Source organism: Arctopsyche grandis, chromosome 11, assembly GCF_051622035.1.
Source record: "Arctopsyche grandis isolate Sample6627 chromosome 11, ASM5162203v2, whole genome shotgun sequence".
NCBI classification, from domain to species: domain Eukaryota; kingdom Metazoa; phylum Arthropoda; class Insecta; order Trichoptera; family Hydropsychidae; genus Arctopsyche; species Arctopsyche grandis.
This window is the reverse complement of record NC_135365.1, coordinates 14,535,163-14,554,447: the sequence shown is the minus strand read 5'-3', so window position 1 is coordinate 14,554,447 and position 19,285 is coordinate 14,535,163. Positions and strand designations below refer to the sequence as shown.

At 35.6% G+C, this 19,285-nt stretch overlaps 1 protein-coding gene across 1 annotated transcript; it reads right to left on the bottom strand.

Moving 5' to 3' along the window:
* Positions 1-12,183: 12,183 nt before the first annotated feature.
* sta (stubarista 40S ribosomal protein SA) lies at positions 12,184-14,646 on the bottom strand. Its single transcript, XM_077440813.1, has 6 exons — positions 14,502-14,646; positions 13,802-13,930; positions 13,372-13,605; positions 13,023-13,187; positions 12,758-12,952; positions 12,184-12,670 (listed from the first exon to the last, which is right to left on the bottom strand). Exons 2-6 carry the CDS (start codon positions 13,898-13,900, stop codon positions 12,437-12,439), a joined length of 927 nt encoding a protein of 308 aa, XP_077296939.1. The 5' UTR covers positions 13,901-13,930; positions 14,502-14,646; the 3' UTR covers positions 12,184-12,436.
* Positions 14,647-19,285: the final 4,639 nt, after the last annotated feature.

Sequence of the window (19,285 nt, the reverse complement as noted above, 5' to 3'; positions counted from 1 at the left end):
AATTATGTGGTTTGGGAGTAATTATTATTGGAGTTGCGTTTTAATGTTTTTTAAAAACGCGAAACCTTCACTTTGATTTACAGCCTGCAATGGGTTAATATTAGCGATAAAGAAGGCGTTGCCATAACATTTTCTCCGAAGTATCAACGATCGCTGCGCTATTTATTTTACGTATATGATTTATTATTAACGACTTCTTTCGCATTGTTGAAATATTCGCCGCCCCTGAATAAAACACACATATGTATGTACAACTCGCATTTCGTCCAGAGACTGAAAATCGCACACCATGGGAATACTTTTCATCCCCATGGAGTGAAATAACACGACTACAAAAGACGTCTACAAAAGTAACTTATTGGATACAGTCCTTAATGAATAATAAATTCGATCCTTTGGGATTTGTCTGGAAGTGCGTTGGCCCTGTGTTTAATGGTGAGTCGTTCAACATTTTTATTGGCCTGAAAACGACCTAGCTGTTAGGTAAAGATTCTACCCTTTCGCTCTTTTATATTATTTAGCCTACTTCGGGTAGTAACTAAAAACGAAAATTGTCACAACACGCACAATGTCGTTATAGTACCGAAATAATACTAGAAATAAATAAATGAAGTATCTTTTGTTATTCGTATTCATTAAAGGTGCTTTTTATAATCATTTGACTGTGTTTATTTTCAGTTTACATTGTTTTACTTTTCATTTTAATATACCTTACATACATACACAGATGCAAGCCTAAGTAATTTTATGCATAGATATACAATCGAAAAGAGGGTGAAATCTAAAAAAGATTTCCCCGGAAAAGCTCTCCAGAAACCGTACGTATATTTATCGAGAAAATTCTGGGTTTCACGTGTCGCCATTTTAATCGAATTTTCCATTCGTATGTAACGTATGGCCTAATCTCAAGGTTTATTACTATAATTTGCTTCGATTTGGCCGTTTTCACTCACGCTTTTCCAGACTACATTGATTACATATTCAAGATGGTTCCTTTAAGGAAAAATAAAGCATTTTTCACATCGCAAACATGAAAAATCGCACTCGCACGTAAAGGTCAATTAACCTTCAACTTTTATTGCAAAAAATCGCTATTCATTATAAGAAATTTCACACAATTGATCACCCAAAAATTACGAACGTGTGACGTAACTAACAAACACCGTGTTCAAAAGATAACACAAAGAACTATTTGCCGAAAATCTTTCACATTAATGTCGTAGTAGTGTGTTCAATCGATTAAATGAAAAAGCACCCCTCAAACTATGTACGACTTCATTTGAATAATACGTACTACCACTCGAATCTATGTATATTAAAATAATGTTTAATGGAATAAATGAATAGTAAATAGATCGCACTCAAAGAAACTGAGATGAAAAGTCGACGAACTCAAATTTGATAAACAACGTACAAATCTCTCAACAAAATTGAAATCAAACATACAGATCGTATTTAAATTTAAATTGTATTAAAAAATAGTTAGATACGAGCAATTTCATAGCTCAAAATCAATGAATCGTATAGAATTTTACAATTTATTGGATACAAATATGTACATGGTTTATAAGCAATGGATGAGACACCGATATGTTTTCACATATGTATGTATTGACGTTATCTTCGTCCCCGTTCAGCGGTTTCGAAGCATCCAAACACTGATGGCTTGACTACATTTCTACGGATCGTCAGACGATAGATCTGAACCCTGAAGAGTCTGCACGCGTATGTATTCGTCGTAGCCAGCATCAGGAGTGCTAAATAACCGTAGGTGCTTATTTCCCCGAAATGTCGTCACGGTACAGCGCCAATATTATGACGCAGAAGCAGTAGTCGCAAAACGGCCGATTTATTATATATTTTCACGTTGAAACACACGCCGAGAAAAATCGATGAAAAATGAAATATTGCGAATTACCTTGAGAATGACGATTTTCGACGACAAAGCTCGTTAATTAATCCCAAAGAGATAAAGTTTCACTCACACTGACATATTATATTCAACAACAAAAAAAAAGTATTATTTATATTATGCGGTTATTATTTATGTATATTATTAGGAGGTTTTCACTGCATGTTTTGTTTTTTCTTTTTGTTTTTTTTTTTTATATATATATATTTGATTATTATTATGTATTTTTTTTTATTTATTTATTTTTTATTTTTGAGCACGTTTATGCGTTGTTTTCGAGACGGAGTGTGTCGCGTTTAGTGCGTGTGCGGATCGAAGTCGGTTTCGCGGTTCGCGGTCGACTCGCCGTTCGCGGAAAAGTGACGTGTAATAAACACACACACTGAGAGAGTGTCGGAAAAGCCGACAAGATGGCCGGCGGGCTGGAGTGTTGTGGGTGTGTTGGGGGCGCGGGGGGCGCCGTTGGCGGGGGAGGCGCGCGGGGGCCCCGGGGGCGGCGCCGCGGGGCCCGACCGCTCAGGGCGAGGCGGGGCCCATTTCGGGCCAGGTGTCGCGGCTCGAGGAGACTCCGCGCTGCCGAGGGGCGCCCGACTGCCTGTTACGGTTAGGGCCGCGGCCGCCGCCACACAACATGGCCGACACGCAGACGCTCGATACAACAGACGCGTCAGGACCGAACTGGAATCCCCGACCTAAAGCCCCCACTCTAATATCTTAACCCTTATCCTGCGAGGGTTGGAGCGGGACGTCGCTTTTTCGCGCGAATTTCCCTCCGCGAAGTCCCTAGTCGCGTCGCTGCGTTTGGGGTATTTCCACTCTCGACTGCTTACAAAAGCCAGCTTAGCCAACAGCACAGCTATGTACCTTTACCGATATTTTTAAAATCCTATCTTTTAACAATCTTTCTGTCAGGCGACGACTTACTGATGCTACATTCTTCTTCAAGCTCATGAATGGTTTCCTTGATTGTTCTGATTTACTGAGTAAGGTTGATTTCAGGATCCCAGTTAGGTATTCTAGACGCGTTGCACTCTTTTCACTTAATCAGTGGCCAAGATTTAGAAAAAATGCAAAAAATACAGAATAAAGCTATGAGAGCTATTTTGAATGTGAGTAGATTTAAGAGTGTTGGAAGTATGTTAGATGAATTAGGATGGATGAGTATTAGAATTAGTCTAAATATTAGTACTGTTGCGTAGGGGGTGGGTGGAGGATCCAATTAAAAGGCCAACAGTCGTTTCACAGCATTTATTGATGATTCAGGCGATACACGCAGTGTCACTGCTAAGTCCAGAATGAATTATATCGCCTACGTACCGCCTTATAAAGGGTAGATCTCTCAGGACGCCTAATCTGTTTACCTGTTGTATAGTCACGTATTCGGATATGTATTTCCCCGATATTGGGTCTCCCCGTACCGATTCTGAGAAATAACTAATATCGGTCATTGTTTAGCCTAAATGCACTTAGAGTCCAGATATAATCTTTGGAAGTAAGTGCATGCATTTAGTTAATCCGATAACAGATATCCGTTGGTCTAAGTACAATTCGCTCAATCCACGGCGTACGTAACAGTACATTGTCTTTTGTTTATAAGTTAGATCATAAGTTATTACCTAAGTATTTTGATGATTATATAATAAGGAATAGAGATAAACATAGTTTTTATACTAGAAATAAGGACAAACTAGTTGTAAGTAGAGTAAGAAAGAATAAGACGGCTGGGGGTGTTTTTCACAGGGGTGTGCTCATGTTTAATGCCCTCCCTGAGTGCATCAGGTCTGCTAAAAACATGGATTCATTCCTGCGAGGTGCGAAGAGACACCTCTGTGAGGGACAGTACATATAAGTTAATTATAAATTTTAGAGTTAAGTATAATAATTAAGATGTATTTTTAAATTAGCTTGATAGCTAAAATATATATAAATAAAATAAATAAATAATCCTTTCAATACCAATTCCCAAAAATATTCTTAATCGGCAGCGTGTATATCTTATGTTTAACGGGGAGCTGAATGAGGTTGATCTGTTCGGTATTTCCTTACATGAATTCAGAACTAACATCAAGAGAATCTTGACCGATTGATCCATTTCTTCTTCTATTCTATTTTATAACCATTTTCCAATATTTTTCCACTTTAGTTTAGTTATGCAATGTGCTATTTAGTTGGGTTAAAGCTTTTATTCTTTTCCTTTTCATTTGTTTATTTTTATGCATTTCTACATATTGTTGTCTGTTTATTTTTCAATAAATAAAATAGCTTGGTGGTTGCATTAATGCTAACCACCGATAGGTTGCCGGGTTTGATTCCGTGAGTTGAACTCAATTGAAAAGAATTTATCTGCAGTGCTGCTGGTCAGACTTGGATGTTTGTGACTCCAAGTCGATACTTCCTATCAGAGTTTGCCAATTTATCTGATTTCATTGTTGAAACGGTTCCTCGCAGATAAATATAATAATAATAATAATAGTCTATTATTATTATATTACAAGACAGTAAAAAAGTATAGTTTTTCTAAGAAATTGACAATAGTGTACCATTTTTTTGTGCGAAAAGCATCCATCGATGCCTAAGACTGATTATTATATACTGAAATATGTATGTATGTACATATTTATGTGTGTGTGAAGCATTGATGACCTAAAGACTAAGGACTAGATCTGCTATTGAAATTAAGCCTAAATTAATTAAGAAAAATGTAACAAATTAATGTATATATTATACAGATTAAATACTTTTTTAGTTTCAGTTTTGGTGTTTTTGCATATTTGGAAAAAAATAATTTTGCACTTCTAAAACTTTGAAAAAATATAAATGGGCACATGGTGAGAGAATTTCGTTATCGTGTAGCATGATGATGTTTTCATCATTATAATCAGGGCCACGCCTACCATTTGTACAAATGTGTGCAACGCACACAGCCGAGAGAAATGAGAGTCGAAAAAATAACATTCCTTAAAAAATACGAAACAATTCCTTTTATTTTTAAAATTCGGGATATGTATGTATTTGCGACTGCCAGATGTATTTTTTCAAGGATGTTGCATATATGTTGGTCATCGAAATAACGATGTCCTAGATGTAGGATTGGGGGTATTTTCATGAATGAACTTGAAAACGTTCAGTATCTCTTGTCGTCTGGTCCTGTTCAGATTTAAATGTTTTATTTTTCTGGTTAATTTTTATTTTGATTAAAATTTTGAACACTACCCCGAATTGATATGATTTATACAAATGCTGATAATCGCTATCGCGATACTTAATTAATTTCATTCATATCTTTATTTCTTCTTCCTTTCTACCAGACATGTCTATTATTTTTCTTAAATATAAATAATTACAGACTATTTCTACTATCAACTTATGAAATGCTATCAGGCATGAAATTACTATTAAGTTTTATCTACAATAATTTTTAATCCTATTTTCCAAATCTATCTGTATCACGAGCTATAGTTGGTCCGCTGTAGGATGACACTTAAGTAAAACTGATATGCTGTCCTTTTCACCCCATCTCGTACAATGTTCCATTGTCTATACGAAATGCTATTGGTTGAGAGGCGGTGAAAGAGATATACGTTTTTTCTAAGTGTCGTCCTACTGCGGACCAACTATATTACTAATTACTAATATATGTATGTATATCGTCTGACTCAAGAGGTGACCGTTGATCCTTAATCCTGCTGAATGGCTTCTTCCATCCTCTTGAAAACCCCCTCTAGTACTGCATTGAAGACCTTAAAAGATATGATGTCTCCTTGTCTGACTCTTACTAATAAACATCACCATATATTTTTTTTAATATGTTAGAGTATCACAATAAGTCACCCCAAATCGACACTAGCCAACTGTATAAAAACTTTTTTTTTTCATCTTTACCATGACAGGTTGCCCTTAATTGATATTTATGGCCAAACTAAAAATTTTATATACTTATTATATAACAGTTATATCAATGGCAAAAATAAAATATCAACTTTTTTTCAGTAACCTAGTAACCTGGCAATAGGACTAAAATATGTAATTATTTATCAAAATAAATTACGTATGCTATAAAAATTTCACCCCAACAAAGGGAAAAGATTATATTAACCAGTAGCGTGGTCTAGTGGTGAATGTTGAATTATCTCGTACTTAATGTTACGAGTTCGATTCGAAGTCTCGCTATTGACCAGACCTTGGTTTGTCAAGGTCGATCGTTTCTTATCAAAATTTGCCAATTTTTCTGATTTTCATTGAAACAATTCCTGTAAAATTGGCGTTTCCTTCCCAATTTTCTATTGCGAACCTTTAGTTATTGTTATATCTTAGGTTTCGCCATATTGCTCACCATAGATGTCTCTGTGGCTGTTTATCGAATATAAAATTCGTATTGTTACATGAAAGTTATTCATCGTTATTTATCGTATTAATAGTCATATATCGTTAATTATCGATGTTTGTAATATGTGACCATAGATGTCAGATATTGTTTAAATTTACATGTATTTATGTAATAATTATGTGGACCAGGAAGGTGGATTTGAGGTTTACCTGTTAAGCCTTCCTGGTATATTTGTATATATATATGTAAAAATATGTATGTAAAAATAAAATAAATAAATATGTAAGTAGCAAAAAAAGTTTTAAAATCGCAAAGTGCCTGATGATCATTATATGACACTTGCAAGTTTGTAGTATAAAACCCACTGTGACGTTCGGTATATGTATGTATGTTGCAAAATCTTTAATTTATTAAATACTGATTACTAATGACTTTAGACCAATTTTGCACATTGAAATATATCAAAATTGGAATAGTCGGCTATTGAGCAAAACAAATCGGTCTTATCAGCGCCTTTTTTCAACAACGTATGTACAAAAAATTAAAATATAAAGCTATTCAATCTAAATTATAATTCTAGGCAGATGAATAAAGGTTTAAAATGATTAGGCGGTTCAATATATGGGCGCGGCTCTACGTTATTCCCGAGTTCGGTCCTGACTATCGCGCCTGCGCCTCAGACGCAGCCTCCACCCTCCCGCACCCCATCTTCTACCCCTCACCCCGTCATCCCCCGTGGCTTTATTTTCCCTCAACTGCTATAACCTACCATCTACCCCCTGGCGATTGCAGGACACGTCACCCTGATGAAGCTCCAACACGAGAGAGACACATTTTCCAATCCGTAGCAGGTAACTCGACATATGCATATCCATTGCAATACGTGAAAAATGCAGTTTACCGACGTGTGCATAAAATTTCATACATCGATGACACATTTGGCCATAGTGTTGTGAAATATGTACGTGCACTGTCGGAGAATTTATTACGGTTTGGTTTTTCTTCTTCGAAATGAAATTGCTACTGTTACAAAGAAACAAAATATACCAAAAATAAAGATATACAAACTGTGATTTAAATACATTGTTTTTATTTTCATTTGTTTGTTTACAAAATTTTCGTATAAAAAAGTACAAAAAAATCTTAAAATACAAATATCATACACATTACGAAGTGCAAACTTATAATAACACTTTTATATTTTATACCTATTTATTTAACTTATGTCGATAAAATTTTCATCAAAATTAAGGCTATCGAAAGTCACATCGACTTAAATAAAATAAATAGCTAACTTTCAAAAATACAATTATATAATATAATATGTTCTTGAATCATATTATTTTGAATTTCTTTTTGAATTATATATGTATGTATATCGATGCAGTTTTTTACTTACGAACGTAGTTATTTTTACCTAATGGATTCAATACACTAAAAATAATTTTAAAATATCTACGAATTCATAATATTCAAACCCAACATTAAAAATATAATTTTATTTACTTCGTAAATCATGATGTTACAGTTGTCAAAAAGTTACTTATTTGCGTTTGGTTTCATATATGTACACATATGTATGTGTGCATGTTTTTTAACTATAACTACATTTTTATATTTATAACTATGTACATACATACATAACAAAATACACTCGTACATATTGCGGCCAAATAAGGTAAACTCAAGTATAAAATTTAAGAATATAGCAAAAATATAAATTTTTGAAATAAACTACGTATGTAAGAGCCGTTATAATTGAAAGTGACAGAAGTCAAATTTCGCGTTCCAAAAACACTATTTCAGTTTGACTTATCTCGGAAAAGCAGAATAAACGTTTTACAGGCCACCAGTATTTTAACACGAATCATTATATTTAATATTTTGCGAAATATTTCTCGAAATGGATAAAGTGGACTTACGCCACTTACAAATATAACGGCTCATATATGTATGTATATCATTAACAAGTTCGGATACCGCGTATCATTTAGTGCAAGTTCACCTAAAAGAAATGTACAGTACGTGAATTGAAAGTTATATACTTTATGCATACTTCTCGGATTTTTTTTAATAAGATATCAATATTTGATTTCGTAAACGAAATACTTTAATTCAAATAAATTATACATACAACGTAATAAAAACCATTAACATACACTACTGAACTTACACAAGCATACATAAGAAATCAACAATCAATCTAACAAACTTAACAAACAAAAGTTAAAAATCAATAATTTTTATGCTGCCCATACAATTGAGATAACGAAGACGGATAACCAGGTTTCATTTTCGAATCAATTTCATCAATTTTGACGCACGCGGCATCATCCCAAAGCCACCAAGCCATGAAAACAACAAGGACGTTTACTCCAACGAGAACTATCAACGGAACTAAATATCGAACTATCATCCCCTTCAAACCACCCTTGGATAAAGATGCGACAACTCCTTGCAACAAACCATTGATGATGAGAGGAGGTAGCTTCAATACAGCGCCGATAATACCTTTGCCATCTCCTCCGGCTACTAGTTTCAGCACTTCCAGTACAAGATCAAGCACTATGTTCTTTGTTTTCCCACCTACAAATCGAAAGCTTTGCTCAGAATTAGTCTCCGTCGGTGAAGCGTCATCTTCTGTCTCTTCGGAATCTTCACTTTTAAATTGCTGCTTTTGATAATTGGTGTTATATCCGTACGGATAAGCATAGTTGTGAGAATAATGTGGAAGTCCAAAATTTCGCAGTCCTTCATTTGTTTGCCTTGATTTAGGATCGTTTTCTGGTCTAGTTTCCAATACACCATTTTCATTGTGTTTCTCTTCGTTAGTTTCAGCTCGATGTGGTTCGTTTTCATTTACAATTCTGGCTTCATCTCCATCTCCAATCAATTGCTTCTGTAATAATTCTATTTCACGCTGAAGACTTATTGCATCGAATCCATCACTGCGTTTTTCGCTGTTTATTTTCTTCCTTGTGGGTTCTTTAGACGGTTCTACTGCTTTCGCTGTTTTGTAAACTGTTTTTGGAGTGGTTGAAATCTTTTCAGTTGCAGGAGCATTTTTGGTTGTTGGTAATGGAAAAGCTTGATGTATTACCTTGTCGTCGACAAAACTTTTCGCAACGAGATCCTGAAGTTTCTTTATCTCAGAATGCAGCTTTTGTATCTTCAAATCGGATTGCGATAACGTTGCAGTGGATCTATTCAGCATTGCTGAAGAAACTTGAGATTGGTCATTAGTAGGTGAATCCAATTGAGGAAACACAACGTTAAGTCGAGCAACAGATTCACAATCCACTGTAGTACAGGTACCCACTACGACAATCAAAACTAAGGGGACCGATATAGAACTACGACCACTCATCGTAACTGTCTTTTAAAAACCAATCACCATGCAGTTCGAATGAAAAAAGACATGCGGTTGCATATTGGGTAACAATTCAACGAACTCAAACCAATATTAAATCGATGACTTCACAAAAGTAATAATGTTGATATTAACCAAATTTAAATTTGCAGTATAAACTAAAATTAGAAGCATTATTTAAAAATACATAAATTCACTTTTGCACTACACTGTCGTGGCACTCAATTTTAAAACAATCTTCATAACCTCTTTTATTCTTCAAAATTTTAGCAATGTTGTTCATTTTTGTTCCGTAGTAGTCGAACAACATAGCAGAAGATATTATGAATTTCATCGGATAATTTTTGGAAGCGATCGTTTTGGTTACAAAGCATGCTATTTTCACATCACAAATCGAACTTTCAGAATCGTCAACCATTGATCTTTCAATCCTCGTATCGTTCGTATCGATTAAATGTCTCAAATCAGCATCAGAGGGGTTAGCAATTTTGGCAAAAACATTAGTTGTTGGAGATAAAGCGCCAAAAACTCTACTGAAAATCGGCCAAAACAAAAACAGCTTCAGCAGAAGTTTCAAAACCAGCATGATCTTCAGCGGCAGCAGGAAAGTCTTCGTCAAAATCAATGGCAGCATAATCATAACAAAAGCTCCAAAAAGCATTTTAGATATTTTTACAACTACATTAGTGATTTGAGTCAATCCGTCTTCGAAGCTCCCACTTCGTACTTCTTTGCATACATTATCCTGCTTCTGCGTCACAATGTAAGAATCCTCTTCATACCTCGGTTGAGATAACTTGATACCATCATCGGGAGCTGTTTGATAATATGCAGATCTTCCTTTATAAGGACTCCAGTCCCCAACATACTGATAATCAATTCTAGGTAGACGCTGAATAAAATCTGGTGCAGGATCTCCATCTCCACTGGCGTTGTAGGGGAACGCTTCCGAACCAAAAAGCAACAAAGCAAACAGGGTAATCTTCCAAACCACCATCTTGCAATAGCTCAACGTTAGCTCAATCGATAACGAAATAAACAAAAATCCAACCAAGCATCGACTTAAATATAAAATTTTGTATGATTAGTGATGGTTGTGGCGTGAAATTTCCTCTATTACTTTTCTAGATCATTGAAGATGTGTCTCTGGCGTCATACGCTCCAATAACAAATCATGCATCATTTAACAATACCTACGCAATTTAATTTCATTTGAAATATGCAGTTCCCAGGTCAAAGAAATAGAAGAATACCGATTTCTCGTTACAATTTTTTTTATGTTCTATGGAGTCTAGTTCCATGACAAATTGATACAAGCTAATTGTTTTCACACGAGAACGATACGATGTCTAAAAGTACACATTATACTTCTAAATTTGTGTTTAATTATAAACAAACAATTTTGAAATAATATGCATTTTTATTTTCCATCGATATATGGACTTTAACATGTGTGTATCAACCAGCAGCGTAGACTAGTGGTTACCATATATGTATGCTTTCGAACATAGTGGTCAGATCTTGGTTTGTGACTACAGGTCATTGATGTATAATACACATAGATGGGCCCTGACGTGTGATTTTGGTCGGAGATCTTGTCTTCACTAACTGAGGGGTGCGGGGGGTTTAACTAGCGGGGAAGATGGAAAAAAATGGTTTTTTTCCCTACGACGCAGCGGTACCTACCTACCTACCTACCGAGAGAAACTGTGCATGCGCCAAAAGGGAGACCAGTATAAGACGTATAAGGCGGATCTAGTGTATTATACATCAATGCTACAGGTCGATCGTTTCCTACCAGTTTTCAAATTTATCTGATTTTCATTTCAAATTGGCAACCATTACCCATTTCCGGCAATTTTTAAGTTTTCAGCATCTCGAATTTCGCCGATTCGTATAAAAAAATTCTGCAAATTTGTCCATAAATGTCTTTCAGCATCTCAAAATTGAACGATTTATATACAAAAATGCTCCGTAACTGTACGTTTATCAAAGATTTATCCATGGATGCTTTAAGATTATTCTAAAAATGATATATCGATGTTTGTAATTGTCCAAGAAGATGCATTGTGGTATATTAACATATGCAAAATATATGTATGAATATTTTTACTTTTCTGAAGTGAAACTTCCTCATTCAAAGCCCTCATTCTTTTGATTAAAAATAAAAATAATTTATTTATATCAATTAAAATAACATCTCACGTTAGAACCGTGATAATGAACCTACAGCTCACGGGCCATATGCTGTCTTTTGGTGGTAAAATTGCATACTCGACAACTATTTTTAATAACATTGTCGAAATGGATATAAAAATACTCATTCCGACTCATAACTATGTGAATGGAATGAATTTATGACCGATTATCTTTAGATATAAAATATTATTTTATATTATCCAAAATATCTATGTATATGAAATTATTTTTTTTTCATTACATCTGCTGTTTATCATTGGATGTAATAAAATGCAGCAAACTCTGAAAATGCATAATCCCATAGTATTTGCTTAGTGGGTTTGTATATGGATACGCCGCAAAAATGTTTTTTTTTTTGACGACCGCCTTTTTCTTGAAATGTTTTATAATAAATGAAAGTCAATAATGAAATTAGTAGGATATTAACCAACTATTTTCTATAATGGGAGTTATTGAAATTTTAAGAGGCGAGTGAACACCATATCCAGATCAGGGTTTAAGTTCTGAGCTCTTAAATACCTTCAATTAATTGGATAGGAAATGAGGGATATATAAAGTAGTGGAAAACAAAAGGCTTTTGAACCATTCAAGCTGTTTATTGAAAAAATGAATTTGAATGTGCTGCTATTTAGGCAGTCCAGTTCTGTGCGGCACCTCCCCATGGAGTGGCACCTGCTGCAGGACCAGCAGTTGCAGCCCAATCATTCTGTGGGGCAGCTGCAGGAGCTGCGGCTTCACCATCAGCAGGTGCAGCGGCGGCAGCGGCAGCAGCAGCAGCTGCTGCTGGTTCATCTGTCCAGGAAGCTTGAACATCACCTTCTGCCCAAGTCTCCTCAGCTCCAGCTGCGGGTGCTGCTTGGATCTAAAACAATTGAAAACCAAATTGTAGATAACACAAACATAAATAAATAAACATAAAATCATTTACAAATGACAAAACAAAACTAACATCAGCCTTGACTTCGGGTTTGGGGAGAGCGACAAGTTCCTTAGCTTGTTGTTCCTCCTTTTCTGACTCATCTGGATCACGGTAGAAGAACAAGTCAACTACAACCTCCCATCTGCCCTCACGTGGGATCAATCCACGGAGACGGAGAACTTCTCTAGCCAACATCCACCACATCAAACCAGCAGAGTGTGGCGACTAAAAATGATGAAATTATTTATAAATAACAAAATTAAATCATAATAATTTAAATCAAAGATTTATAAACCTTAGTATTGCAAGGAATAGCAATGTCGACGAATCGGAGAGGAGCATCAGTGTTGCAGAAAGCAATAACGGGAATGTTTACGTAAGAAGCCTCAGTAACGGGTTGGTGGTCAGTACGGGGGTCAGTTACGATCAAAAGTCGCGGCTCACGGAAAGCAGCTTGGATCTAAAAACAAAATGGAATAAAATATAAATTCCTTATATTACATGAAGGTACAATTAAAAATTAATTATACGTAAAAAATCAGATATAAATTTGAATAATCATATTAATCAGTGGTTCCTTAGAAATACTCATCATAAAATTCTACAATCAAACAATGTAAAAATATATCAGATTGATATCATACCTGATTAGTGAACGCACCGGGGGTGAAACGTCCAGCAATGGGTGTTGAACCGGTGTACGAGCTGAACTTAAGTACGGCTCTCTGTCCAAATGGACGAGATGAGATAGCGAACACTTCAGCGGGATGTTCAATAGCGGCGATTGCTCTCGCTGCCAACTGAAGCTTCTCCCAAGTACGACGCAAGTTGATAATATGTGCACCGTCCAAACGACGTTTGTACACATACTGTTCCATCTGAAAGCATGCACAAATATCTCCGTTACTATCAAATAAGAATTCAACACTAAGGACTGAAAGCGAATTTTTATTTCGTCAGTTGGGAGAATCATTATACATCAACGTATGTCAGATTTTTTGGGAACAATTGATACGATCATCATTTTAAATATACCATTTATAATTTCACTCTGGCATTGATTCAGATTATTACCTGGAAGTTCACATTCTCAGAGCCGAGATGGGTGGTGGCAGCCAACATCTTCGTCACGTCATCCTCGCGCAAAGCGAGCACATCCAGTCCTCCCGACATTGTTGCGTTAACAATAAGTTACGATGTAACCTGAAATTGCAAAGAAATAAAAATAAATAAACTTAATTAAAAAAAAATACTAGGCTAGTTTGTAATTTCGCCAACAGGTGGCACAAAACTGTCAAAAATCATATATTCGCTGTCTTCATAGCAAATCATTACAAGTCATAATTCATTAACAAATATCAAAAGCAAATAAAAGATTAGGTTAGTTTAGTTTCAAAATATATCTTCAATAAACCCACATTTTTACGACACGAGGATAGTGATAAGAAACTCCACATGTCACATCACCATGTGACATATCAATTGCCACGTGTGATCGTAGCATTTGAGGATTTCCAAACATATTCCAAATTAATTTCCGGTGCAATTACGGACTTGATTCCAATAACGACGACCCAGATGGTAAAATAACGTGTGGGGCCGAAAGAGGTTATGTTGGTTTTAAATGTGTACAAAGCGTTTTAGCGGTAAAACCGCGCAAATAAATGCGATTAGATTGACGAGATGGGATTCCAGAAGATGTGTGGGACCGGTAAGTGAGGTAGAATGGCCTCATGACTGCGAGATGGCTGTTCAATAATCAGATTATACTCACGCGTATAAATGCCACTGGGAGCAGGACTCAAATGAACGAGACCGGCATTCACTGGTACCAATGAAACGGTATTTGACCAAAACACAACATTTCACGGCTATGATTTGCAAAATAATATTTCATATCTCTAGTTTGTTTTGTTCTTGAAATTTTATTTTGTGTTTATAATTTGCATACTTTTTGAATCATTTTTGCATAAAAAACGCAACATAAAATTACTGATTATAAAATAATTCACTCTAAAGATACAAACTCGTCTATGAAAAATAGTAAAAACTACAATTGTAAGTTAACTGTCTTCTTATTAGGGGTAAATGGAATATTTCGCACACATCGTTACCACAAAAATTGCGAGTACGAAATATCTGGCACTCGAGTTCTCGTTAGTAAGATGGTTCGCGTGGTAAGGTTCGGTGGTGGATGGAATTTTTAGGTGTCAGATTTTCGGTGATCGATATTTTAATGACGTGTACAAGATAACTTTGTGTCAAATCAGCAAACCCTTTTTTAGGATATAAATTTAAAATTGTCAATCATCCATACATGTAGGTACATATGTGTGTACATTCAAACATTTTTGACTAACCACGTGAAATCCTTTTTTTAATGTAAAAAATTAATTACTGAGTTTTTTATCAAGATTCAAATAACAAACTAACCTCTACAGCAACTCTACTAATACACGATGCTTACATTTTAAAAACAGATTCATATCGTGTATATTATAGTTAGAGATAGGTTTCTCATCAGGGCAGTTGAAAAAAAAAACAGTAGACCGTTTCTTTAAGTGTTCAAAGCAAGAGAGCAAAAAAGCTTATAAAAAAATATACTTTTTCAAAGAAATGGACAATGATGCCCCGAGCTCTTGCCGATGTCTAATTATAACTAGAAATAGGCGCGAACGTGCTAAACATTGTCATTTTCAATGGCCAACCTTTTTTTGCTCTATAGCTTTGTAGTTTGCTCTTTTTCCTAGAAAATAGCACGGTCGCGCCGCGCTATAATTATAATAATTACGGTATTATTCATGAATTGAAAAAGTGTAAATGTTATTGAAATTCGTACAAGATAACCACGGGTTTTTTTTTTGAAAAGTTTACCCAAATAGATTTCAATATATTTCCCAAATAAGCAAAGATTATATACCTGTACAACAAATTACATGCTTATTTTATTTCATTATACATTTTTAATGCAGGAATAGTTCAAATTTATTATGATGATGAAATTCTCAGAAAAAAGGATATAGAATTTTTATACTCACTTCATACTGTTTCAATATTATTATTGAGTAATGTCTTCTATTGCTTAATTACTCAATAATATTATTGAGAAATTAAGAAGTTTAGTTTATTTTAACACTTACGTACATTCAATAAATGCATTTTAAAATCCTCTAATCCTCTTTATTATCTGTCGCAAGGGGCAATAAGCTACTCAACCAGATTTCTAACTTGGATTTGTTTAACCTTAAATATGCTGATCTGGTTGACGGATATTTGTTATTATATATTGATTTATTTGTTTCATATTTTATCTTCTCTTTATTTTTGCATCCATATTCATTGTTGATCCTTTTTTTGCTTAGCCATAGTAACGAATTGGGGCAATTCTGTAATATCACTGACACAATTGAAAATAAAATAAAACAAATATGTAGTAAACACAAGCAGACACCCCAACGTCACCCATATCCAAAATAATAAAAAGCTTGTTAAATTTATATTATCAATTTAAACATTATAATCACCATCAAATAATTTTATCTCAGATAACACCAAGTACATGTAAATATGTAATCAAATACACAACGAGGATGATTTAATTGCTCAGCTCAAATAATAAATAACTCCATATAATCAATATTGAGTGGTAAAAGTCCTCATATTGAAAACATGAAAATTCCTTACAAACATACTTACTTAATATATGATAAACGGGTTACATCCCAAATTTGAATCGCTACCAGGATAACCGCCGCTACAAAAATCGCTCACGCGGCTCTCCTATCACACGAAAATTGCCATACAGGAAAATGCCCAAATATTGCTCAGCAACTGCTTTTTTTATTTTTACGAGATTTGTGATTTGTGATTGACAATTTTCGTGCGACAGGAGAGCCACGCGAGCGATTTTCGTAGCGGCGGTGATCCTTGTAACGATTTACATTTGGGATGTAATCACCAAACCTAATATATGTATGTACATACATATAAGAATAACCGTAGCCTGAAAAAGTGCAAACAGGATCTTTTCTTAGGCAAAAACCAAATGATCGCAATCGGATCAGAGAGCGGAGTAATAATTAGGAATAGAGAAGAAATCATAGACAGAGTTTACACGTTCTATGCAAAACTATACGAGAACGACAACGGCCAATTCCCCGCTCTGGAATCGACACACGGCCAAAGGGTTCCTGCAGTATTGCCTAGCGAAGTAGAGGCCGCGCTAAAAACTGCAAAGAACGGTAAAACCCCAGGGGAAGATAATATTCCCATTGACTTACTAAAATGTGGCGGCCCCCCCCTAATTAATATCTTAGCTAGGCTTTTCAGCAAATGCATCCAGAACCAAGCTATACCAGAAGGATGGAATAACGCAACTATCATTTTAATACACAAAAAAGGCGACAAAAGCGATATCAAGAACTACCGACCCATTAGTCTACTTTCAGCGGTCTACAAGCTCTTCACGAAGGTTATTACAGAAAGGCTGAAGAATATCCTCGACGAGAACCAACCTATAGAGCAGGCAGGGTTTAGGGCAAATTTCAGCACAATGGACCACCTCCAAGTAGTTGGCGAACTAATCGAGCGCGCCAACGAATATCAACGGCCATTGTGCCTAGGTTTCGTCGATTATGAGAAAGCCTTCGATACAGTTAGTCATAATGCAGTACTTAACGCTCTAAAAACACAGGGAGTGCCGGAACCCTATGTGGGACTGTTAGCTGCAATATATAAGAATGCCACAGCTTCGGTTAAAATTTTTTCAGGTACAGATAGATTTAGCATAGGAAAAGGAGTAAGACAAGGAGATACAATCTCGCCCAAGTTATTCAATGCGGTGCTTGAGGGAGTTTTCAGGAAATTGGATTGGGATACAGCCGGAGTAAGCATCAATGGTCGCTTTTTGAGTCACCTTCGGTTCGCAGACGATATAGTTTTAGTAGCTCGTGATTCAGCTGACCTACTTATCAGACTAACACAGCTGGACAGGGAAAGTAGAAAAGTAGGATTAAAAATTAACGTAGATAAGACTAAACTAATGTTCAATAGCTATTGCATGCCTGATAGCATCCCCTTAGATGATAAACCAGTAGAAGTAGTAAATAATTATTTATATTTAGGTCAAATAATTGACATGTCTGGTAGTAAAAATGAAGAGATAAAGAGACGTATGAAATTAGGGTGGAGTGCATTTGGACGGATGAATGCTGTTTTTAAATCAAAAATGCCACTCTGCCTGAAGAAAAGGATCTTTGATCAATGCGTTTTGCCAGTGATGACGTATGGATGTGAAACTTGGACACTGAACGCCAAGATGCAAAATAAAATCCAATGCACTCAAAGAAGTATGGAACGCTGTATGCTTGGCATAACGAGGAAAGACAGGAAGCGGAACACGTGGGTGAGAAATATGACAAGGGTAGTGGACATAGTGGATAGGGTGAAGAGATTGAAGTGGCAGTGGGCGGGTCACGTAGCTAGGAGGATGGACGAAAGGTGGACAAAAGAAGTGCTTGAATGGTACCCGAGAGAAGGCAAAAGAGTAAAAGGAAGACCGCAAGGAAGATGGGTGAACGAAATTAGGAAAATGTGCGGAATGAGATGGATGAGTGTTGCGCAAAACAGAGACGAGTGGAAGCGTGTTGGAGAGGCCTTCATCCAGCAGTGGATGGCGAATGGCTGTAAATGATGATGATGATGACATATGTATATCTGGTGGTTCGGTGATTACTAGTCAAATGTGAACCGGTCACAGGACAACCGGTCGCTCTAGATCGGTCACACGTGGTCACCCGTCACACTAAAACTGGTCATGAGAAAACTGGCCACACCCGAAAATTGCTCACGAAAAAACTGGTCACACCCAAAAATTAAAAACTGGTCGAATTTTTGGATGTGACCAGTTTTTTCGTGACCAATTTTCGGGTGTGACCAGTTTTAGGGTGACGGGTGAATACATGTGACCGATCTAGAGCGACCGGTTCACATTTGACTAGTAGACCGTTTACCATATCTGGTACATAACAAAGTATCACAAATACATACATATTGTCAATTTTAAAGATTTGATGTATGTGTAGGAATAACGTGTGACTATAAACAAATAAAACAATAATAAATATATAGATACATATTTATTTATTAGTAAAAAAGAAGATACTATACATTATACATTCTCAACTTATAATTAAGTAAAATATATATATTTCACTATTTTTTTTCATTTCCATAATATAATTTTCCACCAAATCGTAAAACAAAGGCAAGCGGCAGATTCATTTGAAGCATCATCAAAAGTATAAATATATTAAAAATGAAATATACACTAAAGGCACAAACTATTTAAAGCAGGCCGGCAACCGCTCGCGCTTGTTGCACACTCCAGTGGGTACTACCTCCTCCACAGATATAAACGTAAAAAAGTTAAAATGTATCAGAAACGTCAGTTCATATACAATATGTGCATGGTACTGAGTCGCTGAGCACTCATTCAAGAAATTACCAAACAAATATATATATATATATATATATATATATATATATATATATATATAT